This window comes from Ursus arctos, unplaced genomic scaffold (genome assembly GCF_023065955.2).
Source record: "Ursus arctos isolate Adak ecotype North America unplaced genomic scaffold, UrsArc2.0 scaffold_4, whole genome shotgun sequence".
In the NCBI taxonomy this organism is placed as follows: Eukaryota; Metazoa; Chordata; class Mammalia; order Carnivora; family Ursidae; genus Ursus; species Ursus arctos.
The window spans coordinates 81,273,008-81,300,262 of NW_026623056.1; the positions used below are offsets into that span (position 1 = coordinate 81,273,008).

General features: G+C 39.7%; 5 protein-coding genes and 1 pseudogene across 5 annotated transcripts; all 6 read right to left on the reverse strand.

Annotated features, from left to right (window-relative positions):
- Window positions 1-1,271: 1,271 nt before the first annotated feature.
- On the reverse strand, window positions 1,272-6,149 carry LOC113255800 (keratin-associated protein 21-1-like; annotated as a pseudogene).
- Window positions 6,150-10,383: 4,234 nt separating this feature from the next.
- LOC125281493 (keratin-associated protein 21-1-like) lies at window positions 10,384-10,749 on the reverse strand. Its single transcript, XM_048215079.1, has one exon. It carries the CDS (start codon window positions 10,747-10,749, stop codon window positions 10,384-10,386), a length of 366 nt encoding a protein of 121 aa, XP_048071036.1.
- A 3,560-nt stretch (window positions 10,750-14,309) lies between these two features.
- On the reverse strand, window positions 14,310-14,579 carry LOC113249737 (keratin-associated protein 21-1-like). Its single transcript, XM_026491203.2, has one exon. It carries the CDS (start codon window positions 14,577-14,579, stop codon window positions 14,310-14,312), a length of 270 nt encoding a protein of 89 aa, XP_026346988.1.
- A 3,783-nt stretch (window positions 14,580-18,362) lies between these two features.
- On the reverse strand, window positions 18,363-18,728 carry LOC113249738 (keratin-associated protein 21-1-like). The gene has a single exon (XM_026491204.3). The coding sequence runs from the start codon at window positions 18,726-18,728 to the stop codon at window positions 18,363-18,365; it is 366 nt and encodes a 121-aa protein (XP_026346989.1).
- A 3,769-nt stretch (window positions 18,729-22,497) lies between these two features.
- On the reverse strand, window positions 22,498-22,791 carry LOC125281494 (keratin-associated protein 21-1-like). The gene has a single exon (XM_048215080.1). It carries the CDS (start codon window positions 22,789-22,791, stop codon window positions 22,498-22,500), a length of 294 nt encoding a protein of 97 aa, XP_048071037.1.
- A 3,832-nt stretch (window positions 22,792-26,623) lies between these two features.
- On the reverse strand, window positions 26,624-27,007 carry LOC125281495 (keratin-associated protein 21-1-like). The gene has a single exon (XM_048215081.1). The coding sequence runs from the start codon at window positions 27,005-27,007 to the stop codon at window positions 26,624-26,626; it is 384 nt and encodes a 127-aa protein (XP_048071038.1).
- Between the last annotated feature and the right edge of the window lie 248 nt (window positions 27,008-27,255).

Below are 27,255 nucleotides of genomic sequence, written 5' to 3' on the forward strand. Positions count from 1 at the left end.
AATGGATATGTAAAACTGGTGAACTCCACCTCTCCCCTAAAATAACCCTAGTAATAGATGATCCTGCCTGGGTTTAGATCCACCCAGTGATAGAGCACCTGATTTATAAATCACTCTCGTTTCAGATAGTGTCACATAGGAAGAGCTCTTGTGTTGAGAAATTTTTATGTCGTGGTCATCCATTCACCCCACCCTGATTTGTGTCTCTAGAAAGACACAGAGCACATCAGCAATACTGGTATTATTGATTTTGCAATGCCAACCTTTCAGATATATAACTTCATATACCACCCTGAATTTGCTGCAATTCTAAGTGCTAAGAAGAAATGTATACCTTTTTAGATATCACCTTCTCTAGAATTTTCTTTCAATTCCTTCACTGCCGATGTCTAAGATCTTATAGGTTTTACCTTCACAAAATCCCTGGTGCTCATCTGCTCCTTTTCATTATCTATGCCACCAACCAAATCCAGGCTCATTCAGCCAGTCCTCGGGCATTTCTATACTTAACTATTGAGCCTTCTTTCCTTCTCCTTCCAACCCATTTTTCACCATTAGCATTTTCCCATTAAAAAGCAGATTTTTGAGCCGTGTGTGTGTGCGTGTGCATGCGTGTGTGTGTGTCGATGAGTATGTGAGTGCTGATTAACAGGGAAAGAATGAAATGGATAAACCCAGGATCATGAAAAACAAATGCTTAAGAACAAACACTTTCATAAAATGAATTAAGAACACAAGATTCAGCCAAGAAGGAGCCATTTCTTCAGGGATGAAATTCAAGATATGTAATATTCAGTATGTCATGAATACTGACCAATCAGAATGGAAGCCAGACATACATAATTGGAATGAACCGTTGAGCCTGAGCCCTGCCAATCTCTGAGGAGGTCATGGAAATAACAGACAAATATATAAGTTAAAAATAATAGACAAAAATATGAAGTTAAAAATAAGTTAATAGCACAAAAGATACACAAACTTGTGAGGAGCAGTAAAACATGTTTATTTGGAAATTGTCACATATAAAAACAGAGAATTAGAAGGTAATGGGTTTAACCCTGGACTATGGCCAAAATGAGGTTTTCTTCCTTCCAGAAACATCATAGAGTAACTCAGGAGTCCTCAATTACAAAGCAGACTTTCAAGAAGACAATCAGCTTTCTGCAGACTCTGATTACTCTCCAGTTGCATCTGATGTGATTGTGGGACACTGACACAAAAACAGCCTTGGAATAATCATCTTAGAAGAAAAGATGCATTTCAGTTATGTTCTAGCAGCAAGATGAATAACATCTTCTGTAGGAAAAATGGCCTGCATCCACAGCAGGCAGAGCCAGAGTCAGAGTCAGAGCCAGACTTGTATCCAAAGCCACAGCCACAGCCACAGCCAGGGTCATAGCCACAGCCATACCCAGAGCCATAGCCACAGCCGTGGCCACAGCTACCACATGAGTTTCTATAGTAGTTGCACAACATGGTGGCAAGAAATGGAGGCTCAGTAGTTCTTTAGAAGAACAGATAGGAGGTTTCTGAAGTTGAACGTCATCCCTTGCCCTGAGACCTTTAGACACTGCCAGAAATGGAAGGAGCACACCACACAAACTCCATGGCCTATCACCACAGCAATTTTCATCTTTAGAAAGCTCATTTTTCTAAGGACAACAATTTCTTTTCAAGTAGCTATGTCCAGGATTTGGCCCTAACTAGTCATGAGAATTATAAGAAAACAGATATAACCTACACATTGAATAAGTATATCTGTGGAGTATAATCAAACCTAATTTAGATTTTTCACTCCAGGGGGCACTAACCCTGCTGCGATTCCAGGTAAACATACATGGACATGCGGGATGGTCCAGCATCTCAGGTTCAACAGGAAAGCACCCTGGCTAGAGGTGAAAGGCAAACAGCAGGTGTATGAGGCAAGGCATTCTCAGGTTACATCTACAAGAAGGTGGATGGAGCCCAGGCAGAATGGCCACTGCAGTGGTGAGAAGATCTAAATTGGTGCATAGCAGAGGTCTGTTCTGTTTCTTAAATTCCACGTATGGGTGAAATCATATGATATTTGCCTTTCTCTGATTAACTTATTTCTCTTAGCATAATACTCTGTATGGAACCTAGACTCTTAATCACTATCTTCACAATTTTCTTCCTGGAAGTATAGTCACTGAGATAACCTTGAAGAAATGGTATCTTGCAGAAGGAGAGTGTAGTTAAATACAATGGCTCATGTACAAAGGAACATAGATATCAATTTAATATAGGCTCTAAAGATTTCTGGACATAAAGCAATATTGTAACCTTTCATTGATATTTCTATAGATTTGTTTTCTTTTTCAGGCTCATAAATAATACATCCATATTGTAAAACTTACAAAAAAAATACTTATTCTCAATAACAAGAGGGACATGGACAATGGTCTGCTGTTAATTCTTTAATGACCTAGGCTGATGATAGAGAGTCTATTTACCAATTTCCATGGTATAAATATTCTTAGCATGACTAGTTTCAAACTAGCTGGCTTAAGAATCCTGAAAGTTTGTAACATCGTTCAATATTTTAATAAATTAACTTTCATGTTTACAACTTGAATCAGTATGGCATTTCTTTTGTGATAATGTAAGGCAGGTATCTATCTTTTCTTTATCTTAAACAGATTTATCTTAATTGATAAATCCCATTTACTGAATAAACTATCTCAGATGAAAACTTTGTTACTAGGCACCTTCTGAAGTCTTTGGCACTGCCTATTGTGTTCTTACTATCTCAGAATGATCTCTCTCTTAAACCTGGATAACACAGCTATGTTCCTTGATAGTTGGTGACCTAACATGGCTTCTCTTCCTGGCTAACATCCTCCCTGGCCAGATTGTTGTGACCTTAAAAAAACCAAACAGTACAATAGAAATTTATCATGAAACACGTAGAATTTAGAACTTTCCAGTAGCCACACTTTAAAAAGATAAAAAGAAACAGAGGAATTGCTTTTATAGCATATTTTACTTAACCTAATATATCCAAAATTTTACCACAATATATAATCAACAGTTTTTTAAATAATTTTATATAGTCTTAATTCTTTTTTTATACTAAGTCTTTGAAATGTAGTGTGTATTTTACAGTTACAATGCATTTCATTCTGGACTAGCCACATTTCAAGTGTTCAGTAGCTCTCTCTCTCTCTAGTGGCTGCCATATTGGACGATGCAGCTAAAGAGAATCTCAGAATTCCCATATGGGGGTGATGCTGGTTATAAGTTTTCCAATAGAGGTACTGCTTAGTAGTAGCTGCCAACTTATTCACTTCTTCTTTAAAACACCTCTTCCTTAAATTTTATTTTCCTTTTCATGTAGCAGACAAATTTCAGCTCATCCTTTATGGCTCTTCTCACATGGCCTTCTCCTTTAGAAGCTATTTCTAACCCTTTTCTAGTCTTCCTGTCAGGACTTATTTTGGTTTCCCTCTTGAATTTTTCCTCAGTAGCCCTATAACACCTATAAACACACATGCTAGGGTGGAAATGTGTGATTTACTTCTTTGTATCCAAATGAACCCTTTTAATTATTGGAAGAAACCACTGTGTGTTTTCGTACCTCTCTTGCAGCACCAATCATAACATGAAGCTGGCACATGGATTTTAAGGTTTGTTAAATGATCGAAAGAATGAATAAATGAGTTTACAACTTACTACAACTATAATATGCAACAGGTCATCAAAGAGAAAGATTTTGTGTTATTTCATGAAGAAGCTTTAAAGCTTAAATCATTTCCTGACTACAGAAAGCATTCACTTTTATTGTAACCCAATATGTAACGCTATATTTTCATTTTTCCCAAACTTCATCCACCAATGATACACACATACACACTTTAATTTTATCATAACAAACTCTCTTTTAACATTATCATCATTTCCTCATTTCACTCAGCGGAAAGTCACAACTGTTTTCCCACACAGTCACTGTATTTCAGATTTGAGCATATGTTAATTTTAGTTTGTGAAGACTCTTTTCTAGAATATAAATTACTGTTTACATGCTAAATAAATGGTATTCTTGGATTGTTAAAAAGGCCTTTGAAAACAAAGGCCATAATGAAAAAATAAGTATATTTTCAACCAACGGTAATTATTAGAATTGCCTTCATCTCTTTGTAAGAATAACTGAGATTTACCCAAAGCAGGCATTCCTCAGCTCTGACTAACAAATGTTCCATCTGCGAAAAGGGTCCAACTCTTGCAAGAACTTCCGTTTCCTCATCAGTAAAACACATTATATCCTGGGTACACCCTTGCCGCAAGGCATACATTGATGGCAGAGCCATCTTCCTTGGAAACAGCCATTCTGTGGAGTCTCCTGGCCCCAGGAACCTCAGACTCAGACTTTGTGCACTGACCCTTGTCATAGAGACAAGACAGTGAGGCATTTTTCACTGTCCATGGAAACTAAGCCTGAAAAGACATTCTATGTTATAAGATACAGTGTTAGAGGTCTGGAAAGTCACATGAGGAAAGGATACTGAACTCAGAACCCACAAAGTGGTAGGCTCTCAAACTCAGACAGTAGACTGGGCTTTTCATCCCATTCTTATATCTGCACCAGTTAAGGTACTAGAGCTCACAATTACCCACTAGACCTTGCTCTTTTCCACTAAAAATTGTAGCACTGCCGATCATATCCAAAACATAATGAATTTCTTTACTTCCTTTAAACTTGCTACCATACTTTCCAGTGTTTCTTGCAACAGGCATCAGTTCATTAGAATCGAAATGACAAAATAACCTCTCTGAACTATCTCTCCTATACTATAACTTTTACTCTCTTCCCCAGTTAGCTGCTTTTTTTCTTCCATGCAATTATCTGTCTAAATGTATCTTAATTAATTCTTTTTATTATTACCTTTCAGAATGTAAACACTTTAAGAGCAAAAGAGTGGTCTACAATTTTGCTATGGTATCTTCAGTGTGTAGGAGAGTTCCCTTACAAAACACTCAAAACTATGTGTCAAACAAGTGACTTAAATCAATTTCTTCAAACTCAATATATGCAAACAAATATATATATACTTCCATCCAAATGCACATGATACAATATGACATCTTTCCTCTAACTTATCCTTCCCTTAGTTCTTCATGCATCATCTGAGTCTGCTTCTAATTTCTCATTAATCCTGGAAACTCTCTCTTCCATGCCATTCATCCTTTCAGCACTCAGACCTCACCTCCACTCCCTTAGGCTTTTGTCACAACGTCCTGAATAGGTGTCATTCCTTCTCCTCTTTCCCCTCCAACTGCATTCTAGACTCAGTGTTATTTCCAGTGCACAGTTCCAAAATACTGTGTGATTTGTGTTGGGTTGTGAGTGCCTAAGCATGAGGGATACAAGAAATAGGAGGAGAAGACATTATCTCTGATGCACATAGGACAAGAAATGCTTATATTATTACAAGGAGGAAACCAGGTTCATGAAATGTATTGTCAGCTCAATATTCAATGGGGCTCTAAAACCTAAAAGAAAGGAGTAATTCACAAGCAAGAACACAGGAATTTGTTAGAAGCAAAGAACTATTTTTATTGAGAATAAGTTTTTGCCAAACTGTGGGATCTTAGGATCCCTGGCACAGCCCCAACACAGAATCCAGATTAAGGGAACAAAGACCAACACTTGGGAAATAGTCAGATGATACCACATGGCCTGGAGCCTCAAGATGCCAACCTAACAAATGTTCACTGGGGGTCGGAGCTTATGTCAAGCATGCAATTCCATGGACATAGAAATCTTGGGGTTTGGATCCTTGCTTCAATTGTTGCTTTGGTCGTGTCATTTCAGAAGCAAATGGAGCTTGGAGAGTGATGGTCTAGCAGCAAGAAGAATAACATCTTCTGTAGCAAAATGGCCGGTAGCCACAGCAGCAAGAGCCATATCCACACCCAGAGCAGGAGCCTTTTCCGCAGCCCCATCCTGAGCCATAGCCACAGCCACATCCTGAACCATAGCCACAGCCACAGCCTGAGCCATAGCCACAGCCATAGCAAGACCCATAGCCACAGCCACAGCCCCATCCTGAGCCATAGCCACAGCCACAGCCTGAGCCATAGCCACATCCGCAGCCATAGCCACAGGAGTTCCCGTAGTTGCAACACATGTTGTCAGGGGAAGAGAATTCAGGTGGGTTGCAAGTAGATGTGGTGAAGTGAAGTCTCTACTACACTTGGACCTTTATATACTGTCAGTAATTGGCAGAACATGCCATTCAGCCCCTGACTTACCCAACAAATATGTAAGCAACTTTCATGTGTTTGTCAATGTCAACAATCATTAATGTCTTAGGAAAAGTGAGCTTATTATTTGGAGTCTCCCTTTTTGTTTAAAGAGCAGAACTTTAATTTGCTCTGCCAGAGAATGTCTCAGCAGAATCATGTGCTCTACATACCACTGATACCCAACTTCACAAGCTCCTCTCATTTAATATACCCGATATAACAAGATTTAGGAGAACTTAGGAAAATTATGTCCTTCTTGATTTTTCCTATTTCCTAAAATATTTACCTCTTTCAGTAAGGGAGGAAATAACTGTCATCTCCTTTCTGGAATCATTGAAACTTTTTGTCAGGCTTTGCATACCCAGACATCTACGGCAGATACCTGTTGGCTCCTTGTGTGAGAAACCAGGGAGATGCTAGTCTCGGGGCACAGAAAAGCCCCCAATAACATTGTAACATCTGATATAAAGTGTCAATAATTCTGAGATTAGATTTGGTGTATAGCTTCACATTGGTAAATTACCTTCTCTCTTTACTGGTGTCTAATTCCAAATATTTCCTTTCTCCTCTGCTAAACCAAACATCCAACGTTTCCATCACTTAACATGCATACTAAAACAAAACAAACAAACACAAAGATAGAAAGGTGTCTTATGTGTGTCTGTTCGTGATGTTTTTGTTTATCTTGGTTGTCTAGGTTTTACCTAAATCACCAATTCCCGAAGCAAGAAGAAATCAAAACTTAAATTATCTTTTACAGTAACAACTATGACATCCAAGTTGGAAGGGAGTACAAACTCAGGAAGATCGTACCTTCTATTCCACTCTCAAATTTCAACAACAAAGGAATGAGATCCATCCACTCCTTTATAAAAGGCCTTCAACAGGGATTTTCATAAAGCTACTTTATTCCTTTTCTGAGAACTTTCATTATTACACAATTTTCCTTCAGATGGGAGTATTTTCAACTGCTTTTTCAACCCTAGTCACCGGTCTACCTCATTTCTCTGCTATGTTTCATCCCTAACAAGAAGTTTAAGGAAAATACACCCCATTCCACTTTTTCTTTACCTCTTTTTTCTCTACTTTTCTGTCAACTCTTGAAATTCAAAACTATAAATTCTAATGCACAAGTTTCCATGAATAGACATGTTACTTTTCAAACACCCACCTTCTGGTCAAAATATCCCTGAAATATTGATAAAGTTTTCTATCTTTATTGCATTATACCTAGTACCTTTCCATTCAGATGTAAGGATACTGATCCATGATGGCAGAAAAAAATTATTATTCTGTGCATCCCTGAATCACAACTTAGTTCTAAGTGAAGTACCCAGGACATAATCTGAAATCAATCAATATTTCCCCAATAAAAAGGAGATGCATTGAAGCAAAAACATGTTCAAACTTTGGTGTGCCACTTAGAAGCTGTAAGATATTTGGATACATTATCACAATGTTGTCATTTCATTCAAGCTGTAAGTCTCAAATATTCTTTGACTAAGTGAGTCTCACATTTCACATTTTGAAGATGTGTGTTAGTTTATGAAGACATTTTTCTAGATGTATAAGTTATCTTATATGTCTAATAAATGATTGACCCTTTACTGGAGATAGAAATTAGGGTATAGGTGACAAATTGATGATATTCTTCCATCTTTCAAAAGCCTTCAAGCACAAGATACATAATGAAAAATGAGTAGATTTTCAATAAACTGTAATTATTAGAATTCCCTTCCCTTCTTTGTAGGATTTCCCCAGCTCAGATTTATGCAAGCACAGTCAGTCCTCAGATCCAACTAATAAATATTCCATCTGTGAACTGTCCAACTCAAAAAACACTTGTTTCTTCATCAGTAGGGCACATTGTGTTCTGGGCATAGCATCACTCCAGTGCTGATGTTGATGGCAGAGCCATCTTCCTTAGAATTGGCTCTTCCTTAGAATTTGTCCCTAGTTCCAGGGACATCAGATTCAAACTTTGCCCAGTGAACCTTGCCATGGAGATGAGACAGTGACTCATTTATCCTTCATGGTGGAAATTGAATCTGAAAAGGCATTTTCTATTACAGGATCTAAATGTTAGAGTTCCGGAAAGTCTTATGAGAAAAGGACACTGAAGTCAAAACCCAACAAATCAGTAGACTCTCAAACTCATAAAGTCAACCAGAAATTTTCATTGCATTCTTATATGTTCCTCAAACAAAGCTAGCCTATTTAAGGAACTAGGCCTTCTCTTTTCCACTAAAAATTGTGGCACCACTGATCAAACCCAAAACTTAATGCATTTCTCTTCCCCCTTTACACTTAGTACCATCCTTTCTAGTGTTTCTTGTAACAGGCATCAGTTCATTTGATGCAAAATGTCAAAATACCTTCCTGAATTATCTCTCCAATATTTCAACTTTCATTTTCTTCCCCAGGAATCTGCTTTATTCCTTCTGTAGGAATTATCTGTCTAAATTTAATTTAATTAATTCTTACTATTTTTTATTATCATTCATTAGAATATAAATACTCTGAGAACAAGAAACTCCTCTACAACTTTGTTACTGTATCTTCAGTGTATAGCACAGTTCCCTTTCAAAAACTTTCAAAGAGATGGGTGGCTCAGTCAGTTAAGCATCTGCCATTGGCTCGGGTCGTGATCCCAGAGTCCTGGGCTAGAACTCCATATCAGGCTCCCTGCTCAGCAGGGCATCTGTGTTTCCTGCTCCCTCTGCTCCTCACCCATGCTCATTCTCTCTCTCATTCTCTCTCTCTCAAATAAATAAATAAAACCTTTAATAATAAAAATAAATAAACAAAAGTGTTCAAAGAGATAGGACTCCTGGGTGGCTCAGTTGGTAAAGAATCTGACTGTTGATTTCAGCTCAGATCATGATCTCAGGGTCCTGAGAATGCCCCACATGGAGCCTGTGCTCAACTCAGAGTGTGTATGAGATTCTCTCTCCGGGATGCCCAGGTGGCTCAGTCAGTTGAAGTGTCTGCCTTCAGCTCAAGTCATGATACCAGGGTCCTGGGATGGAGTCCCTCATCTGGGTCCTTGCTCAGCAGGGATTCTGCTTCTCCCTCTGCCTGCCACTCCCCTTGCTTGTGTGCTCCCTCTCTCTCTTTCTGACAAATACATAAATAAAGTTTTTAAGAGAGATCTCTCTCTCTAGCTTCCTTTCCCTCTGCTCATGCTTTATAAGTAAATAATAAACAAATAAGTAAAATCTTAAAAAGAAAAAAAATCAAAACTATTTGTCATTAAATGACTTAAATGAATTTCCTAATCTCAATATATGCAAATAAATATTTTTGCACTTCCCTCAAAATGCACATGATACAATACGACATTTTTCCTCTAACTTACCCTTTCCTTAGTTGTTCACGCATCACCTGAGTCTGCTTCTAATTTCTCATTATTCCTGGAAACTCTCTTCCATGCCATTCATCCTTTCAGCACTCAGACCCCACTTCCTCTCCCTTGGGATTCTTTCACAACTTCCCAATAGGTGTCATTCCTTTTCCTCTTTCCCCATCACCTCAATTCTAGACACAGTGTGAATTCCAGCGCCCAGTTCTGAAATAGTGTGTGATTTGTGTTGTGTTGTGAGTGCCTGAGCATGAGTGAATTGAGAAATATGTGAAGACAACATTATCTCCGATGCATGATGAGAAGTACTGCTTGTATTATATCAAGGGAGAACCCCAGGTTTATGAAGCATATTGTCAGCCCAATTTTCAAGAGTCATAACACCTCCAAAAAAACAAACAAAAAAACCCCAAAAAAACCACAAAAAAACAATTCACAAGAAGAGCAAAGAGATTTGTTAGAAGCAAAGAACCATTTTTATTGAGAATAATTTTTTGCCCAACTGCGGTTGGGCTGGCACAGTCCAGACAGAGCTTCCAGATTAAGGGAACAAAGAACAACATTTGGGAAATAGTAAGATGATACCACATGGCCTGGGCCTCAAGATGCCATCCTAACAAAAGTTCACTGGGGGTCAAATCTTCTGCCAAGCATGCAATTCCATGGATGTAGGAATGTGGGGGTTTGGATCCTTGAATCAGTCATCTCTCCAGATGTATCATTTCAAAAGCAAATGGGGCTTGGAGAGTGATGGTCTAGCAGCAAGAAGAATAACATCTTCTGTAGCAAAATGGCCGGTAGCCACAGCAGCCAGAGCCATATCCACACCCAGAGCAGGAGCCTTTTCCACAGCCCCATCCTGAGCCATAGCCACAGCCACAGCCCGAGCCATAACCACAGCCACAGCCTGAGCCATAGCCACAGCCACAGCCTGAGCCATAGCTACAGCCACAGCCCGAGCCATAGCCACAGCCACAGCCTGAGCCATAGCCACAGCCACAGCGTGAGCCATAGCCACAGCCGTAACGAGACCCATAGCCACAGCCATAACCTGAGCCATAGCCACAGCCATAGCCACATCCGCAGCCATAGCCACAGGAGTTCCCGTAGTTGCAACACATGTTGTCAGGAGAAGAGAATTCAGGTGGGTTGCAAGTGGATGTGGTGAAGTGAGGTCTCTACTACACTTGGGCCTTTATATACTGTCAGTAATTGGCAGAACATGCCATTCAGCCCCTGACCTACCCAACAAATATGTAAGCAACTGTGTGGTGCCTGTCCCTGTCAACAATCAATAATGTCTTGGGAAAGATGAGCTCATTATTTTGGAAACTCCCATTTTATTTAAAGAACAGCATTTTAATTTTCTCTGTCAAAGAATTGTCTCAGTAAAATCATGTGCTGTACATACCACTGATACCCAACTTCACCACCTCCTATCATTTGATCTACCTGATATAACAAGGTCGGGGGAATTTGGGGAAATTTTGTGCCTCTTGATCTCCTCTTCCCTAAAATATCTACCTCTGTTCATAGGGGAGGAAATAACCGCCATCTCCTTTCTGGAATCTTTACAACTTTGTACCCAGATACTTACTGCAGAAACCTACTGGCTCCTTGTTAGAAAGGAAGGAAGATGCTAATCTCAGGACAAAGAACAGCCCCCAACAACATTGAAACATTTGAAATAAAATGTCAATCATGCTGTGATCTAGAAACCTTGGTATGTAGCTTCACATCAATAAATTGGGTTCTTTACTAGTGTCTAATTCCAAATATTCCCTTTCTTCCCAACTAAACCAAATACCCAATCATTCCATCACCATACATGAATCAAAAATAGAGGAAAGAAGGTAAGAAGGAAAGATTTCTCTTTTTCGGTTTGTTTCATTGTTTACTGTGATGTTTTTGCTTATCTTGGTTGTCTAGGCTTTACTTAAATCACCGTTTTCCAAACCAAGCAGAATCCAAAATTTAAATTACTTTCTCCTGTAACAGATATGAAATTCAAATTAGAAGGGAGGACAACCTCAGGAAGATCGTTCTTTCTACTCCACACTCAAGTTTCAATAACAAAGAAATGAGCACCATGCTGTCCTTCACTTAAAGCCTTCAACATGGTGTTAATAAATGGACTGGATTCCTTTTCTGAGAACTTCTATTAGTAGACATTTTTCCGCATATTGAAAGTACTTCCTACTACTTCTGCTGTTGGTCACTGGTCTATCTCATCATTCTGTTACGTTTCATCCTTTCTAAGAAGCTTAAAGAAAATACATCTCATTCCAATTGTTGTTTACCTTTATTTTCTCTACTTTTCTGTCAATCTTGAGATTCAAAACTGTAAAATCTAATGCACAAGTTCTCTAGAATAGATACATTACTTTTCAAACACCTACTTTCCCATCAAAATACCCCTGAACTATTGAAAACTTTTTCTACCCTTATTGTATAATTTCTAGTCCTCTCAATTCAGATCTCTGAATATTGATCCATGATGTCAGAGAAAATCTCTTATGCTACGCATCCTTGAATCACCACTTAGTTCTAAGTAGAGTACCCAGCACATAATTTGAACTCAATCAATACTTTTGTCATTAAAAAACAGGTGCATTAAAAAAAAGCAACAACAACACATGTTCAAGCATTTTTGTGCCATTTAGAAGCTATAAGATATTTGGTACATTATCCCAATGTTCTCATTTCATTCAAGCTGAAAGTCTTAAATGTTCTTTGACTAAATGAATCTCAAATTTCACATTTTGAAGATGTTTGTTAGTTTACGAAGACATTTTTCCAAACATACAAATTACCTTCTATGCCTAATAAATGTTTGGCCCTTTACTGGATATATAAATGACGATAGTCATGCCTTGTTGTGATATTCTCCCCTTTCAGAAAGAATTGAAACACAATGATCATAATGAAACATCAGTAGACTTTCAACTAACTAATTATTAGAGCTCCCTTCTCCTCTTCGTAGGATTTCCTCACCTCAGATTTACCCAGAGCACAGTCGGTACTCAGATTAGACTTACAGATATTCCATCTGTGGAAACTGTCCAATTCTTGAAAGAACTCCTATTTCTTCATCACTAGAACACAATAACCTGGGCATAACCTCACTTGAGGGCAGACTTTGATGGCAGAGCCATCTTCCTTGCAATTGGCCATTGGGTGGAGGCTTCTAGCCACAGGGACCTCAGACCCGGCCTTTGTGCAGTGACCCTTGTCATAGAGACTAGACACTGAGGCATTTTTCACTGTCCATGGAAACCGCGCCTGAAAAGACATTCTATGTAATAGGATACAACGCTAGAGGTCTGGAAAGTCACATGAGGAAGGGACGCTGAACTCAGAACCTACAAAGTGGTAGGCTCTCAAACTCAGATAGTAGACTGGGCTTTTCATCCTATTTTTATATCTGCACCAATTAAGTCACCAGAGCACACCATTAACCACTAGACCTTGCTCTTTTCCACTAAAAATTGTGACACTACTGATCGTACCCAAAACAAGCATTTCTCTTCTTACTTAACACTTAACACTGCCCTTTCTTGTAACAAACCTTAGTTCATTTGATTCAAAATGTCAAAATACCTCCTTGAACTATCTCTCAATACTTAATCTCCACTCTCCTCCACAGGAAGCTATTTTATTCCCTCCATAACAATTCTCTGTCTAAATGTATCTTAATTAATTGGTGTTTTTTTCTTATTATCACCTATTATAATGTAAACACTCTGAGAGCAGGAAACTCCTCTAAAATTTTGTTACTGTATCTTCAGTGAATAGAGCAGTTCCCTTACAAAAACATTCAAAACTATTTCTCAAAAAAGTTACTTAAATTTCCTTAAATTCAATATATGCAAACAAACATATATGCACTCCCAACAAAATACACATGATACCATACCATGTTTCCTCTAACTTAACCTTCCCTTTAATGTTCATGTGTCATGTGAGTCTGCTTCTAATTTCTCATTAACCCTGGAAACTCTCTCTTCCATGCCATTCATCCTTTCAGCGCTCAGACCTCACCTCCTCTCCCTTGGGCTTCTGTCACAACCTCCTGAATGTGTGTCATTCCTTCCCCTCTTCCCCCCTCTCCCCGGTTCATTCTGAACATAGTGTGATTTCCAGGGCACAGTTCCGAAATACTGTGTGATTTCGTTTGGGTTGTGAGTGCCTGAGCATGAGAGATTGAGAAATAAGTGAAGAAGACATTATCTCTGATGCACGATGAAAAGTAATGCTTGTATTATATCAAAGAAGAGCCCAGGGTCATGAGGCGTATTGTCAGCCCAATTTTCAAGAGTGGCCATAGAACCGCAAAAGGAAAGAGTAAATCACAAGCAAGAACACAGACATTTGTTGGAAGCAAAGAACCATTTTTATTGAGAATAAGTTTTTGCCCAACTGTGGGATCTTAGGATCGCTGGCACAGTCCCAACACATAATCCAGATTAAGAGAACAAAGACGAACACTTGAGAAATAGTCAGATGATACCACACAGCCTGGAGCCTCAAGATGCCATCCAAACAAATGTTCACTGGAGCTTAAAACTACTGTCAAGCATGAAATTCTGTGGATATAGGAATGTTGGGGTTTGGATCCTTGAATCAGTCTTCTCTCCAGATGTATCATTTCAGAAGCAAATGGGGCTTGGAGAGTGGTGGTCTAGCAGCAAGAAGAATAACATCTTCTGTAGCAAAATGGCTGGTAGCCACAGCAGCCAGAGCCATATCCACACCCAGAGCAGGAACCTTTTCCACAGCCCCATCCTGAGCCATAGCCACAGCCCCAGCCTGAGCCATAGCCACAGCCACAGCCTGAGCCATAACCACAGCCATAGCGAGACCCATAGCCACAGCCATAGCCTGAGCCATAGCCACAGCCATAGCTGCATCCGCAGCCATAGCCACAAGAGTTCCCGTAGTTGCAACACATGTTGTCAGGAGAAGAGAATTCAGGTGGGTTGCAAGTAGATGTGGTGAAGTGTGGTCTCTACTACACTTGGACCTTTATATACTGTCAGTAATTGGCATAACATGCCATTCAGCCCCTGACTTACCCAACAAATATGTAAGCAACTTTCATGTGATAGTCACTGTCAATAATCTTAATGTCTTCAGAAAAGTGAGTTCATTAATTGGAATCTCCTCTTTTATTTATTTTTCTCCCATTTTATTTAAAGAACAGAAATTTATTTTAATTTTCTCTGTCAAAGAATTGTCTCAGTAGAATCACGTGGTCTCCAATCCACTGATACCAACTTCACAGCCTCCTATTGTTTAATATACCTTGTATAACAAGGTTGGGGGAATTTAGGAAAATTTTGCATTCTGGATCTCTAATCTTCCTAAAACATCCACCTCTGTCCATAGGGAAAGAGATACTCCAGTTTTCAAACTGGAATCATTACAACTTCCTACCAGGCTTCTCGTACCCCGATAACAATTGCAGATACCTTTGGGTCCTTGTGGGAGAAATGAGGGAAGATGCTAATTTCAAGGCAGAAAACAGCCCCCAACACTGGGACATCTGATATAAAATATCAATATTGCGAAGATCTACAAACTTGGTGTGTAACTTCACATCGATAAATTAGCTTCTCTCCTTACTGGTGTCTAATTCCAAATATTGCTTTCTTCTCAACTAAAGGAAACATTCAACCTTTCTATCACCTGAAAGAAAGAAGGAAAGAAGAAAGAAAGAAAGAAAGAAAGAAAGAAAGAAAGAAAGAAAGAAAGAAGAAAGGAAGGAAGGAAGGAAGGAAGGAAGGAAGGAAGGAAGGAAGAAAGAAAGAAAGAAAGAAAGAAAGAAAGAAAGAAAGAAAGAAAGAAAGAAAGAAAGAAAGAAAGAGGTGTTATATGTTTGTTTCTCTGTGATGTTTTTGCTTATCTTGGTTGTCTAGATTTTACCTAAATCATTGTTTTTTGAAACAGGCAGATCCCAAGATTTAGATTATTTTTTTATTGTAACAGTTATGAAATCCAAGTTGCAAGGGAGTACAAACTCAGGAAGATCCTTCCTTCTACTTCACATTCAAATTTCAACAACAGTGAAATGAGTGCCATCCAGTCCTTTATTGAAAGCCTTCAACAAGGATGTTCATAAATCTACTGAATTCCTTTTCTGAGAACTTTCATAATTAGACATTTTTCCTTCAGTGGAGAATACTTCCTACTAGTTTTTCTACTGTTGGTCACTGGTCTATCTGATTACTCTGCTATGTTTCATCCCTACAAGTAGCTTAAAGAAAAATGCATCCTGCTATACTTGCTCATTAACTTTCTTTTTTCTACTTTTCTGTCATCCATGAAATTCAAAACTCTAGGGACACCTGGGTGGCTCAGCTGGTTAAGCATCTGCCTTTGGCTCGGTCCTAATCCCAGGGTCCTGGGATGGAGCCCACATCCTGCTCTTTGCTCAGCGGGGAGTCTGTTTCTCCTTCTGACTGCCAATCCCCCTGCTTGTGCTTATGTTCTCTCTCTCTGGCAAATAAATTTAAAAATGTTATTTTAAAAAAGAAATTTGGGGCACCTGGGTGGCTCAGTCTTTAAGCGTCTGCCTTCGGCTCAAGGCGTGATTCCAGGGTCCTGGGATCGAGCCCCACATGGGGCTCCCTGCTCTGCTGGGAGCCTGCTTCTTCCTCTCCCACTCTCCCTGCTTGTGTTCCCTCTCTCGCTGGCTGTCTCACTCTGTCAAATAAATAAATAAAATCTTTAAAAAATAATAATTAATTAAGTAATTAATAAGAAAAAAGAAATTCAACTCTAAATTCTAATGCACAAGTTCTCTAGAACAGACCCGTTACTTTTTAAACATCCCCATTCCAGTCACAATACCTATAGACTATTTCAAAAGTTTTCTGTCTTTATTGAATTATATCTAGAGGGTTTCCATTCAGATCTCTGGGGATTGATCCACGACGGCAGAAAAAAATCTCTTATTCTATGCATCCCTAAATCACCACTTAGTTCTAGGTAGAGTACTCAGTACATATCTCCTCTTTGTAGGATTTCCCCACCTCAGGTTTACCCAGAGCACAGTCGGTACTCAGATTAGACTTACAGATATTCCATCTGTGGAAACTGTCCAATTCTTGAAAGAACTCCTATTTCTTCATCACTAGAACACAGTAACCTGGGCATAACCTCACTCGAGGGCAGACTTTGATGGCAGAGCCATCTTCCTTGCAATTGGCCATTGGGTAGAGGCTTCTAGCCACAGGGACCTCAGACCCGGCCTTTGTGCAGTGACCCTTGTCATAGAGACGAGACAATGAGGCATTTTTCACTGTCCATGGAAACCGCGCCTGAAAAGACATTCTATGTAATAGGATACAACGCTAGAGGTCTGGAAAGTCACATGAGGAAGGGACGCTGAACTCAGAACCTACAAAGTGGTAGGCTCTCAAACTCAGATAGTAGACTGGGCTTTTCATCCCATTCTTATATCTGCACCAATTAAGTCACTAGAGCGCACCACTAACCACTAGACCTTGCTCTTTTCCACTAAAAATTGTGACACCACTGATCATACCCAAAATATAATTAAACTCTCTTCTTCCTTTACACTTACTAACATCCTTTCCAGTGTTTCTTGTAATAGGTATCACTTCATTTGACTCAAAATGCCAAAATACCTCCCTGAACTATCTCTCCAATACTTCACCCTTCAATCTCTTCCCCAGGAAGCTGCTTTACTCCTTCCATAACAATTATCTATCTAAATGTATCTTAATTAATCCTTATTTTTTGTTATCACCTATTAGAATGTAAACACTCTGAGAGCAGGAACTTGTCTACAATTTTGCTCCTGTCTTAAGTGTGTAGGAGAGTTCCCTTTAAAAACATGCAAAACTATTTATAAATTAAGTGACTTAAATCAGTTTCCTTAAACTCCAAAAATCCAAACAACTATATTAGCATTTCCATCAAAATGCACATGACACAATACCACATTTTGTTTCTAATTTATTCTTCCCTTAGCTCTTCATGTGTCACCTGAGTCTGCTTCTAATTCCTCATTAATCCTGGAAACTCTCTCTTCCATGCCATTCATCCTTTCAGACTCAGACCCCACCTCCTCTCCCTTGGGCTTCTGTCACAGCCTCCTCAGTAGATGTCATTCCTTCCCCTCTTCCCCCTGCCCTCAGGTTCATTCTGAACACAGTGTGATTTCCAGGACACAGTTCTGAAATACCGTGTGATTTCTGTTGTGCTGTGAGTGCCTGAGCATGAGGGCTACAAGAAATAGGTGGAGAAGACATTATCTCTGATGTACATAGGACGAGAAATGCTTATATTATTACAAGGAGGAACCCAGGTTCATGAAATGTATTGTCAGCCCAATATTCAATGGGGCTCTAAAACCTAAAAAAGGAGTAATTCACAAGCAAGAACACATGGATTTGTTAGAAGCAAAGAACCATTTTTATTGAGAATAATTTTTTGCCCAACTGTGGGCAAAAATGTTAGGATCGCTTGCACAGCCCCAACACAGAATCTAGATTAAGGGAACAAAGACCAACGTTTGGGAAATAGTCAGATGATACCACACAGCCTGGAGCCTCAAGATGCCATCCTAACAAATGTTCTGTGGGGGTCAAATTTCTGCCAAGCATGCAATTCCATGGATGTAGAGATCTTGAGGTATGGATCCTTGCTTCAATTGTTGCTTTGGTCATGTCATTTCAGAGGCAAATGGGTCTTGGAGAGTGATGGTCTAGCAGCAAGAAGAATAACATCTTCTGTAGCAAAATGGCCGGTAGCCACAGCAGCCAGAGCCATATCCACACCCAGAGCAGGAGCCTTTTCCACAGCCCCATCCTGAGCCATAGCCACAGCCACAGCCTGAGCCATAGCCACAGCCACAGCCTGAGCCATAACCACAGCCATAACGAGAACCATAGCCACAGCCACAGCCTGAGCCATAGCCACAGCCATAGCCTGAGCCATAGCCACAGCCACAGCGTGAGCCATAGCCACAGCCATAACGAGACCCATAGCCACAGCCATAACCTGAGCCATAGCCACAGCCATAGCCACATCCGCAGCCATAGCCACAGGAGTTCCCGTAGTTGCAACACATGTTGTCAGGAGAAGAGAATTCAGGTGGGTTGCAAGTAGATGTGGTGAAGTGAAGTCTCTACTACACTTGGACCTTTATATACTGTCAGTAATTGGCAGAACATGCCATTCAGCCCCTGACTTACCCAACAAATATGTAAGCAACTGTGTGGTGCCTGTCCCTGTCAACAATCAATAATGTCTTGGGAAAGATGAGCTCATTATTTTGGAGACTCCTGTTTTATTTAAGGAGCAGAACTTTAATCTGCTCTGCCAAAGAATGTCTCCGTAGAATCATGTGCCCTACATACCACTGATACCCAACTTCATAAGCTCCTATCATTTAATATACTCGATATAGCAAGGTTGGTGGAATTTAGGATACATTTTGTCCCTCTTGGTCTCTCTTCTTATCTACAATATCTACTTCTGCCCAAGCAGAAAAAAATAACTCCTATCTCCTTTCTGGAATCATTGAAACATTTTTTTCAGGCTTCTTGCACCCAGATAGCTACCGCAGATACCTACTGGCTCTTTGTGGTAGAAACCAGGCAGATGCTAGTCCCAGGCCATAGAACAGCCCCACACAGCATTGAAACATCTGATTTAAAAAAAAAAAAAAAAGGTCAATAGTGCTGAAATTAGAAACCTTGATTTGTAGCTTCAGATAGATAATTATCTTCTCTCTTTACTGGTGTCCAATTCCAAATATTTCCTTTCTTCCCAACTAAACCAAATATCCAAAAGTTCCATCATCAGACATGCAGACAAAAAAGAAGGAGGAGGAGGAGGAGGAGAGGAAGGAGATGAGGAAAGAAGGTATTACATGTTTGTGGGTTTTTTGTGATGTTTTTGCTTATCTTGGTTGCCTAGATTTTACCTAAATCACCACTTTCTGCAACAGGCAAAATCCCAAATTTAAATTATTTTTTACTGTGGAAACTATGACCTCCAAGTGGGAAGGGAGTACAAACTCAGGCGGATCATTCCTTCTACTCCATGTTCAAATTTCAACAACAATGAAATGAGTGCCCTCCAGTCCTTTACTGAAAGCCTTCAACAGGAATATTCATAAGTCTACTGAATTCCTTTTCTGAGAACTTTCATTTTTAAAATTTTTCCATCAGTTGAGAGTATTCTGACTACTTTTTCTCCAGTTAAACCCTGGTCTATCTGATATATCTGCTGTGTTTCATCCCTTCCAAGAAGCTTAATGAAAAATACATCCCATTATACTTAAACTTTATTTTCTCTACTTTTCTGTCATTCTTGAAATTCAAAACTGTAAATTCTAATACACAAGTTCCCTAGAATAGACCTATAACTTTTCTAGGACCCACTTTCTGGTCACAATACTCCTAACTACTGGAAAATTTTTCTGTCTTTATTTTATAATTTCTTGTACCTTTGCATTCAGATCTGTGGATACTGACCCATGATGGCAGGGGAAAAAAATCTCTTATTCTATGCATCCCCGAATCACCACTTAGTTCTAAGTAGAGTACCCAGTACATAATTTGAACTCAATCAATATTTTCCCGATAAAAATCAGACACATTAAGAACAAAAACGTGTTCTAGTATTGTTGTGCCGGTTAGAAACCATAAGATATTTGGATACATTATCACAATGTTCTCATTTCATTCAAACTGCAGGTCTGAAATGCTTTTTGACTAAGAGGGTCAAAATTTCCCATTTTGAAGATATGTGTTAGTTTATGAAGATGTTTTTCCAGATGTTTAAATTATCTTTTGGGCCTAATAAAGGATTGGCCCTTTAATGGATATGTAAATTACAATATTGATACTTAATGGATGATATTCTTCCCTCTTTCAGAAAGCCTTCAAGGACAAGGATCATAATAAAACAATGAGTAGATATTCACCAAACTGTAATTATTAGAATTCCCTTCCCCTCTTTGTAGAATTTCCCCACTACAGATTTACCCAGAGTCCTCACATCAGAAGTACAAATATTCCATCTATGAAAACTACCCAACCATTGAAGAACCCCTGTTTCTTCATCAGTATGACAAATTATATCCTGGGCATAGCCTCACTCCAGGTCTGATGGCAGAGCCGTCTTCCTTGTGATTGGCTGTTGGGTGGAGGCACCTAGCTCCAGGGACCTCAGACTCAGATGTGGGCAGTGGTCCTTGTCATGGACACAAGACAGTGAGTCATTTTTCACTGCCCATTGAAATCGAGCCTGAAAGACATTCTGTGTTATAGGATAGAGTGTTAGAGATCTGGAAACTCGTGAGGAAAGGACACAGAACTCAGAACCCACAGAGTGGTTGGCTCTCAGACTCAGACTGGACTTTTCATCCCATTCTTATATCTGCACCAAGTGAAGCACTAGAGAGCAGCTTTAAGCACTAGTCCTTGTTCTTTTCCACTAAAAACTGTGACACCACTGATCATACCCAAACCATAATGCATTTCTCTTCTTCCTTTACAATCACTACCATACTTTTCAGTATTTCTTATGACTGGCATCATCAGTTCATTTGACTCAAAATGTCAAAATATCTCCCTGAGCTATCCCTCCAATACTTCAACCTTCTCTCTTTTCCCCAGGAAGCTACTTTATTCCTTCCATAGCAATTATCTCTCTAAATATATCTTAATTAATCCTTATTTTTTTATTATCACCTATTAGAATATAAACACTCCGAAAGCAGGAAACCCATCTACAATTTCGCTCCTATGTCTAAAGTGTGTAAGACTGTTTCCTCTCAGAAACACTCAAAACGTGGTGCCTAGTGGCTCTCAGTTAAGCATCTGACTCTTAATTTCAGTACGCACTCAACAAGAGTCTGTTTGTCTCCCTCTCTCCCTGCCCCTTCCTTTTCTCATGCATGCCCATTTTCTCACTTCCTCTTGCTCTCTCTCTCAAATAAAATAAATAAATGTCTTTAAAAAATTCAAAACTATTTTTAAATGAAGTGACTTAAATCAACTTCTTAAACTCAAAAAATCCAAACAAATATATTAGCATTTCCATCAAAATGCACATGATACAATACCACATTTTGCTTCTAATTTATCCTTCCCTTAGCTCTTCGTGTGTCACCTGAGTCCACTTCTAATTTCTCATTAATCCTGGAAACTCTCTCTTCCATGCCATTCATCCTTTCAGCACTCAGACCCCACCTCCTCTCCCTTGGGCTTCTGTCACAACCTCCTGAATATGTGTCAATCCTTTTCCTTTTTCCTCTCCAATTCCATTCGAGACATAGTGTGATTTTCAGGGCATAGTTCTGAAATACTATATAATTTGTACTGGGTTGTGAGTGCCTGAGCATGAGGGATATGAGATACAGGTAGAGAAGACATTATCTCTGATGCATGATGAGAAGTAATACTTGTATTAGATCAAGGAAGAGCCCCCAGGCTCATGAAATGTATTGTCAGCCAACTTTCAAGACAGGTCCTAAAACCTCAAAAAAAGGAATAATTCACAACAAGAATAAAGAGATTTGTTAGAAGCAAAGAACCATTTTTATTGAGAATAAGTTTTTGCCCAACTGTGGGATCTTAGGATCCCTGGCACAGCCCCAACACAGAATCCAGATTAAGGGAACAAAGACCAACATTTGGGAAATAGTCAGATGATACCACACAGCCTGGAGCCTCAAGATGCCATCCTAACAAAAGTTCACTGGGGGTCAAATCTTCTACCAAGCATGCAATTCCGTGGATGTAGGAATGTGGGGGTTTGGATCCTTGAATCAGTCATCTCTCCAGATATATCATGTCAGAAGCAAATGGGGCTTGGAGAGTGATGGTCTAGCAGCAAGAAGAATAACATCTTCTGTAGCAAAATGGCCGGTAGCCACAGCAGCCAGAGCCATATCCACACCCAGAGCAGGAGCCTTTTCCGCAGCCCCATCCTGAGCCATAGCCACAGCCACAGCCCGAGCCATAACCACAGCCACATCCTGAACTATAGCCACAGCCACAGCCTGAGCCATAGCCATAGCCACAGCGAGACCCATAGCCACAGCCACAGCCTGAGCCATAGCCACAGCCATAGCCACATCCGCAGCCATAGCCACAGGAGTTCCCGTAGTTGCAACACATGTTGTCAGGAGAAGAGAATTCAGGTGGGTTGCAAGTGGATGTGGTGAAGTGAAGTCTCTACTACACTTGGACCTTTATATACTGTCAGTAATTGGCAGAACATGCCATTCAGCCCCTGACTTACCCAACAAATATGTAAGCAACTTTCATGTGACAGTCACTGGCAATAATCTTAATGTCTTGGGAAGAGAGACTTCATTATTTGGAGTCTCCCTTTTTATTTAAGGAGCAACATTTTAATTTACTCCTAACTCCTATCATTTAATATACCTTATATAACAAGCTTCAGGGAATTTGGGCAAATTTTGTCCCTCTTGATCTCTCCTCTTTCCTAAAATATCTACTTCTCCGCAAAGGGAAGGAAATAACTGCCATCTCCTTTTCTGGAATCATTGCAACTTTTTGCCAGGCTTCTCATACCCAGATACCTCCTGTAAATACCTACTGGCTTCTTGTGCTAAAAACAAGGGGAGATGCTAGTCTCAGGGCACAAAATAGCTCCCAACAACATTGAAACACCTGACATAAAATGTCAATAGTGCTGAGGTCTAGAAACCTTGGTTTGGGGCGCCTGGGTGGCGCAGTCATTAAGCGTCTGCCTTCGGCTCAGGGCATGATCCCAGGGTCCTGGGGTTGAGCCCCACATTGGGCTCCTCTGCTGGGAGCCTGCTTCTTCCTCTCCTACTCCCCCTGCTTGTATTCCCCCTCTCGCTGGCTCTCCCTCTGTCTGTCAAATAAATAAATAAAATCTAAAAAAAAAAAAAAAAGAACCTTGGTTTGTAAACTTGCCATCTATAAATAAGCTTCTCTCTTTACTGGTGTCTAATTCCAAATATTTCCTTTCTTCCCAATTAAACCAAATATCCAATCATTCCATCACCAGACGTGAAGTGAAGAAAGAAAGAAAGAAAGAAAGAAAGAAAGAAAGAAAGAGAGAGAGAGAGAGAGAGAGAGAGAGAAAGAAAGAAAGAAAGAAAGAAAGAAAGAAAGAAAGAAAGAAAGAAAGAAAGAAAGAAAGATTAATTTTTTGTTTGCTTGGTTGTTGGGATGCTTTTGCTTATCTTCGTTATTAGCTTTACTTAAACAGCTTACTTAGCTTTACTTAAAACCCCATTTTCTGAATCAGGCAGAATCAAAAATTTAAATTATCTTTTTACTATAACAGCTATGAAATCCAAGATGGAGAGGGGTATAAACTCAGGAAAATGATTCCTTCTACTCAACACTGTAGTATCAACAACACAGAAATGTGTGGTATTCATTCCTTTAGGGAAAGCCTTCGACAAAGATTTTCATAAAGCTGCTGATTTCCTTTTCGGAGAACATTCATTACTCAATATTTTTCCTTTGGTGAGAGTACTTCCAACTACTTTTTCCTCCATTGGTCATTGGTCTATCTGATCACTCTGCTGTGTTTCATCCCTTCCAAGAAGTTTAAAGAAAACATATCCTATTCCAGCTGATCGTTACATTTATTTTCTCTACTTTTCTCTCATTCTTGAAAATCAATACTCTAACTTCTAATACACAAGTTCTCTGGAATAGACACATTACTTTTCAAGTGCCCATTTCCTGGTCACAGTACTCCTAACTGTTGGAAAATTTTTCTGTCTTTATTGCATAATTTCTTGTATCTTTCCATTCAGATTTCAGGATACTGATCCATGATGGCAGGGAAAAAAAAAAAATCTCTTATTCTGTGCATCCCTGAATCACCACTTAGTTCTGAGTACGCTGTACATAATTTGAACTCAACATTTCCCCAAAAAATCAGATGCAGTGAAACAAAAATATGTTGAAGCATTGGTATGCACCTTAGAAGCTATAAGATATTTGGATACGATATCATGATGTTCTCATTTCATGAAAGCTGAGAACCTCAAATATTCTTTGACTAAGTCTCAAATTTCACTTTATGAAATATGTGTTAGTTTACAAGGACCTTTTTCCAGGTGTACAAATTATCTTATACGTCTAATAAATGATTGACCCTTTATAGGATATAAATTATTATATAGATGGCTAGCTATTGATATTCTTCACTCTTTCAAAGCCTTCAAGCCCAAGGTGCATAATGAAATATGAGTAGACTTTCAACAAACTGTAATTATTAGAATTCCATTCCCTTCTTTGTAGGATTTCCCCACCTCAGATTTACCCAGAGTATGGTCTGTACTCAGATCAGACTTCAGGATATTCCATCTGTGAAAACTGTCCAAATCTTTAAAACACCCTGTTTCTTCATCAGTAGGACACATTATGTCCTGGGCATAGCCTCGCTATAAGGCAGACTTTTATGGCAGAGCCGTCTTCCTTGCAATTGGCCATTGGGTGAAGGCTTCTAGCTACAGGGACCTCGGACTCGGCCTGTGTGCAGTGACCCTTGTCATGGGTATGAGACAGTGAGTCATTTTTTGCTGCCCATGGAAACTGAGCCTGAAAAGACATTCTATGTACTAGGATACAGTGTTAGAGATCTGGAAAGTCACATGAGGAAAGGACACTGAACGCAGAACCCACAAAGTGGTAGGCTCTCAAACTCATCCCATTCTTATATCTGCACCAATTAAGTCACTAGAGCGCACCATTAACCACTAGTGCTTGCTCTTTTCCACTAAAAATTGTGACACCACTGATCATACCCAAAACATAATGAATTTCTCTTCTTCCTTTACACTTACTATTCCCTTTCTAGTGTTTCTTGTAACAGATGCCAATTCATTTGACTCAAAATGTCAAAATACCTCCTTGAACTATCTCTCCAATATTTCAACCTTCACTTTCTACTCCCAGGAAACTTTTATTCCTTCCATAGCAATTATCTGTCTAAATGTATCTTAATTAATTCTTTTTGTTGTTGTTTTTGTTGTTGTTTTCACCTTTTAGAATGTGAACACTCTGAGAACAGGAAACTCGGCTACAGTTTTGCTCCTGTATCTTCAGTGTATATGGCTATTCCCTTTCAAACACATTCAAAGCTATTAGTCAAACGAGTGACTTAAATCAATTTCTTCAAACTCAATATATGCGAACAAATACATTTGCACTTTCATCAAAATGCACATGATATGATACCACACATTTCCTCTAACTTATCCTTGCCTTAGCTCTTCATGTGTCACCTGAGTCCACTTCTAATTTCTCATTAATCCTAAGAAATCTCTCTTCCATGACATTCATCCTTTCAGCACTCAGACCACGCCCCTCCCTGGGCTTCACGACCTCTTGAATAGGGTCTTTCCTTCTCCTCTTTCCTCCAGCTCCATTCTAGACTCAGTGTGATTTCCAGTGCATGGTTCTGAAATGCTGTGTAACTTGCGTTGGATGTGAGTGCCTGAGCATGAGAGATATGAGATACAGGTAGAGAAGACATTATCTCTCATGCATGATGAGAAGAAATACTTGTATTATATCAAGGAAGAGCCCCCAGGCTCATGAAATGTATTGTCAGCCCAATTTTCAAGACAGGTCCTAAAACCTCAAAAAAAGGAATAATTCTCAAGAAGAACAAAGAGATTTGTTAGAAGCAAAGAACCCTTTTTATTGAAAATAAGTTTTTTGCCCAACTGTGGGCAAAAATGTTAGGATCGCGGGCACAGTCCCAACACAGAATCCAGATTAAGGGAACAAAGACCAACATTTGGGAAATAGTCAGGTGATACCACATGACCTGGAGCCTCAAGATGCCATCTGACAAAAGTTCACTGGGGGTCAAATCCTCTGTCAAGCATGCAATTCCATGGACATAGAAATCTTGGGGTTTGGATCCTTGCTTCAATTGCTGCTTTGGTCGTGTTATTTCAGAGGCAAATGGAGCTTGGAGAGTGATGGTCTAGCAGCAAGAAGAATAACATCTTCTGTAGCAAAATGGCCGGTAGCCATAGCAGCAAGAGCCATATCCACACCCAGAGCAGGAGCCTTTTCCACAGCCCCATCCTGAGCCATAGCCACAGCCACAGCCTGAGCCATAGCCACAGCCACAACGGGAGCCGTAGCCACAGCCACAGCCCGAGCCATAGCCACAGCCACAGCCACAGCCTGAGCCATAGCCATAGCCATAGCCATAGCCACAGCCACAGAGTGAGCCATAGCCACAGCCATAACGAGACCCATAGCCACAGCCATAACCTGAGCCATAGCCACAGCCATAGCCACATCTGCAGCCATAGCCACATCCGCAGCCATAGCCACAGGAGTTCCCGTAGTTGCAACACATGTTGTCAGGAGAAGAGAATTCAGGTGGGTTGCAAGTAGATGTGGTGAAGTGAAGTCTCTACTACACTTGGACCTTTATATACTGTCAGTAATTGGTAGAGCATGCCATTCAGCCCCTGACTTACCCAACAAATATGTAAGCAACTGTGTGGTGCCTGTCCCTGTCAACAATCAATAATGTCTTGGGAAAGATGAGCTCATTATTTTGGAGACTCCTGTTTTATTTAAGGAGCAGAACTTTAATCTGCT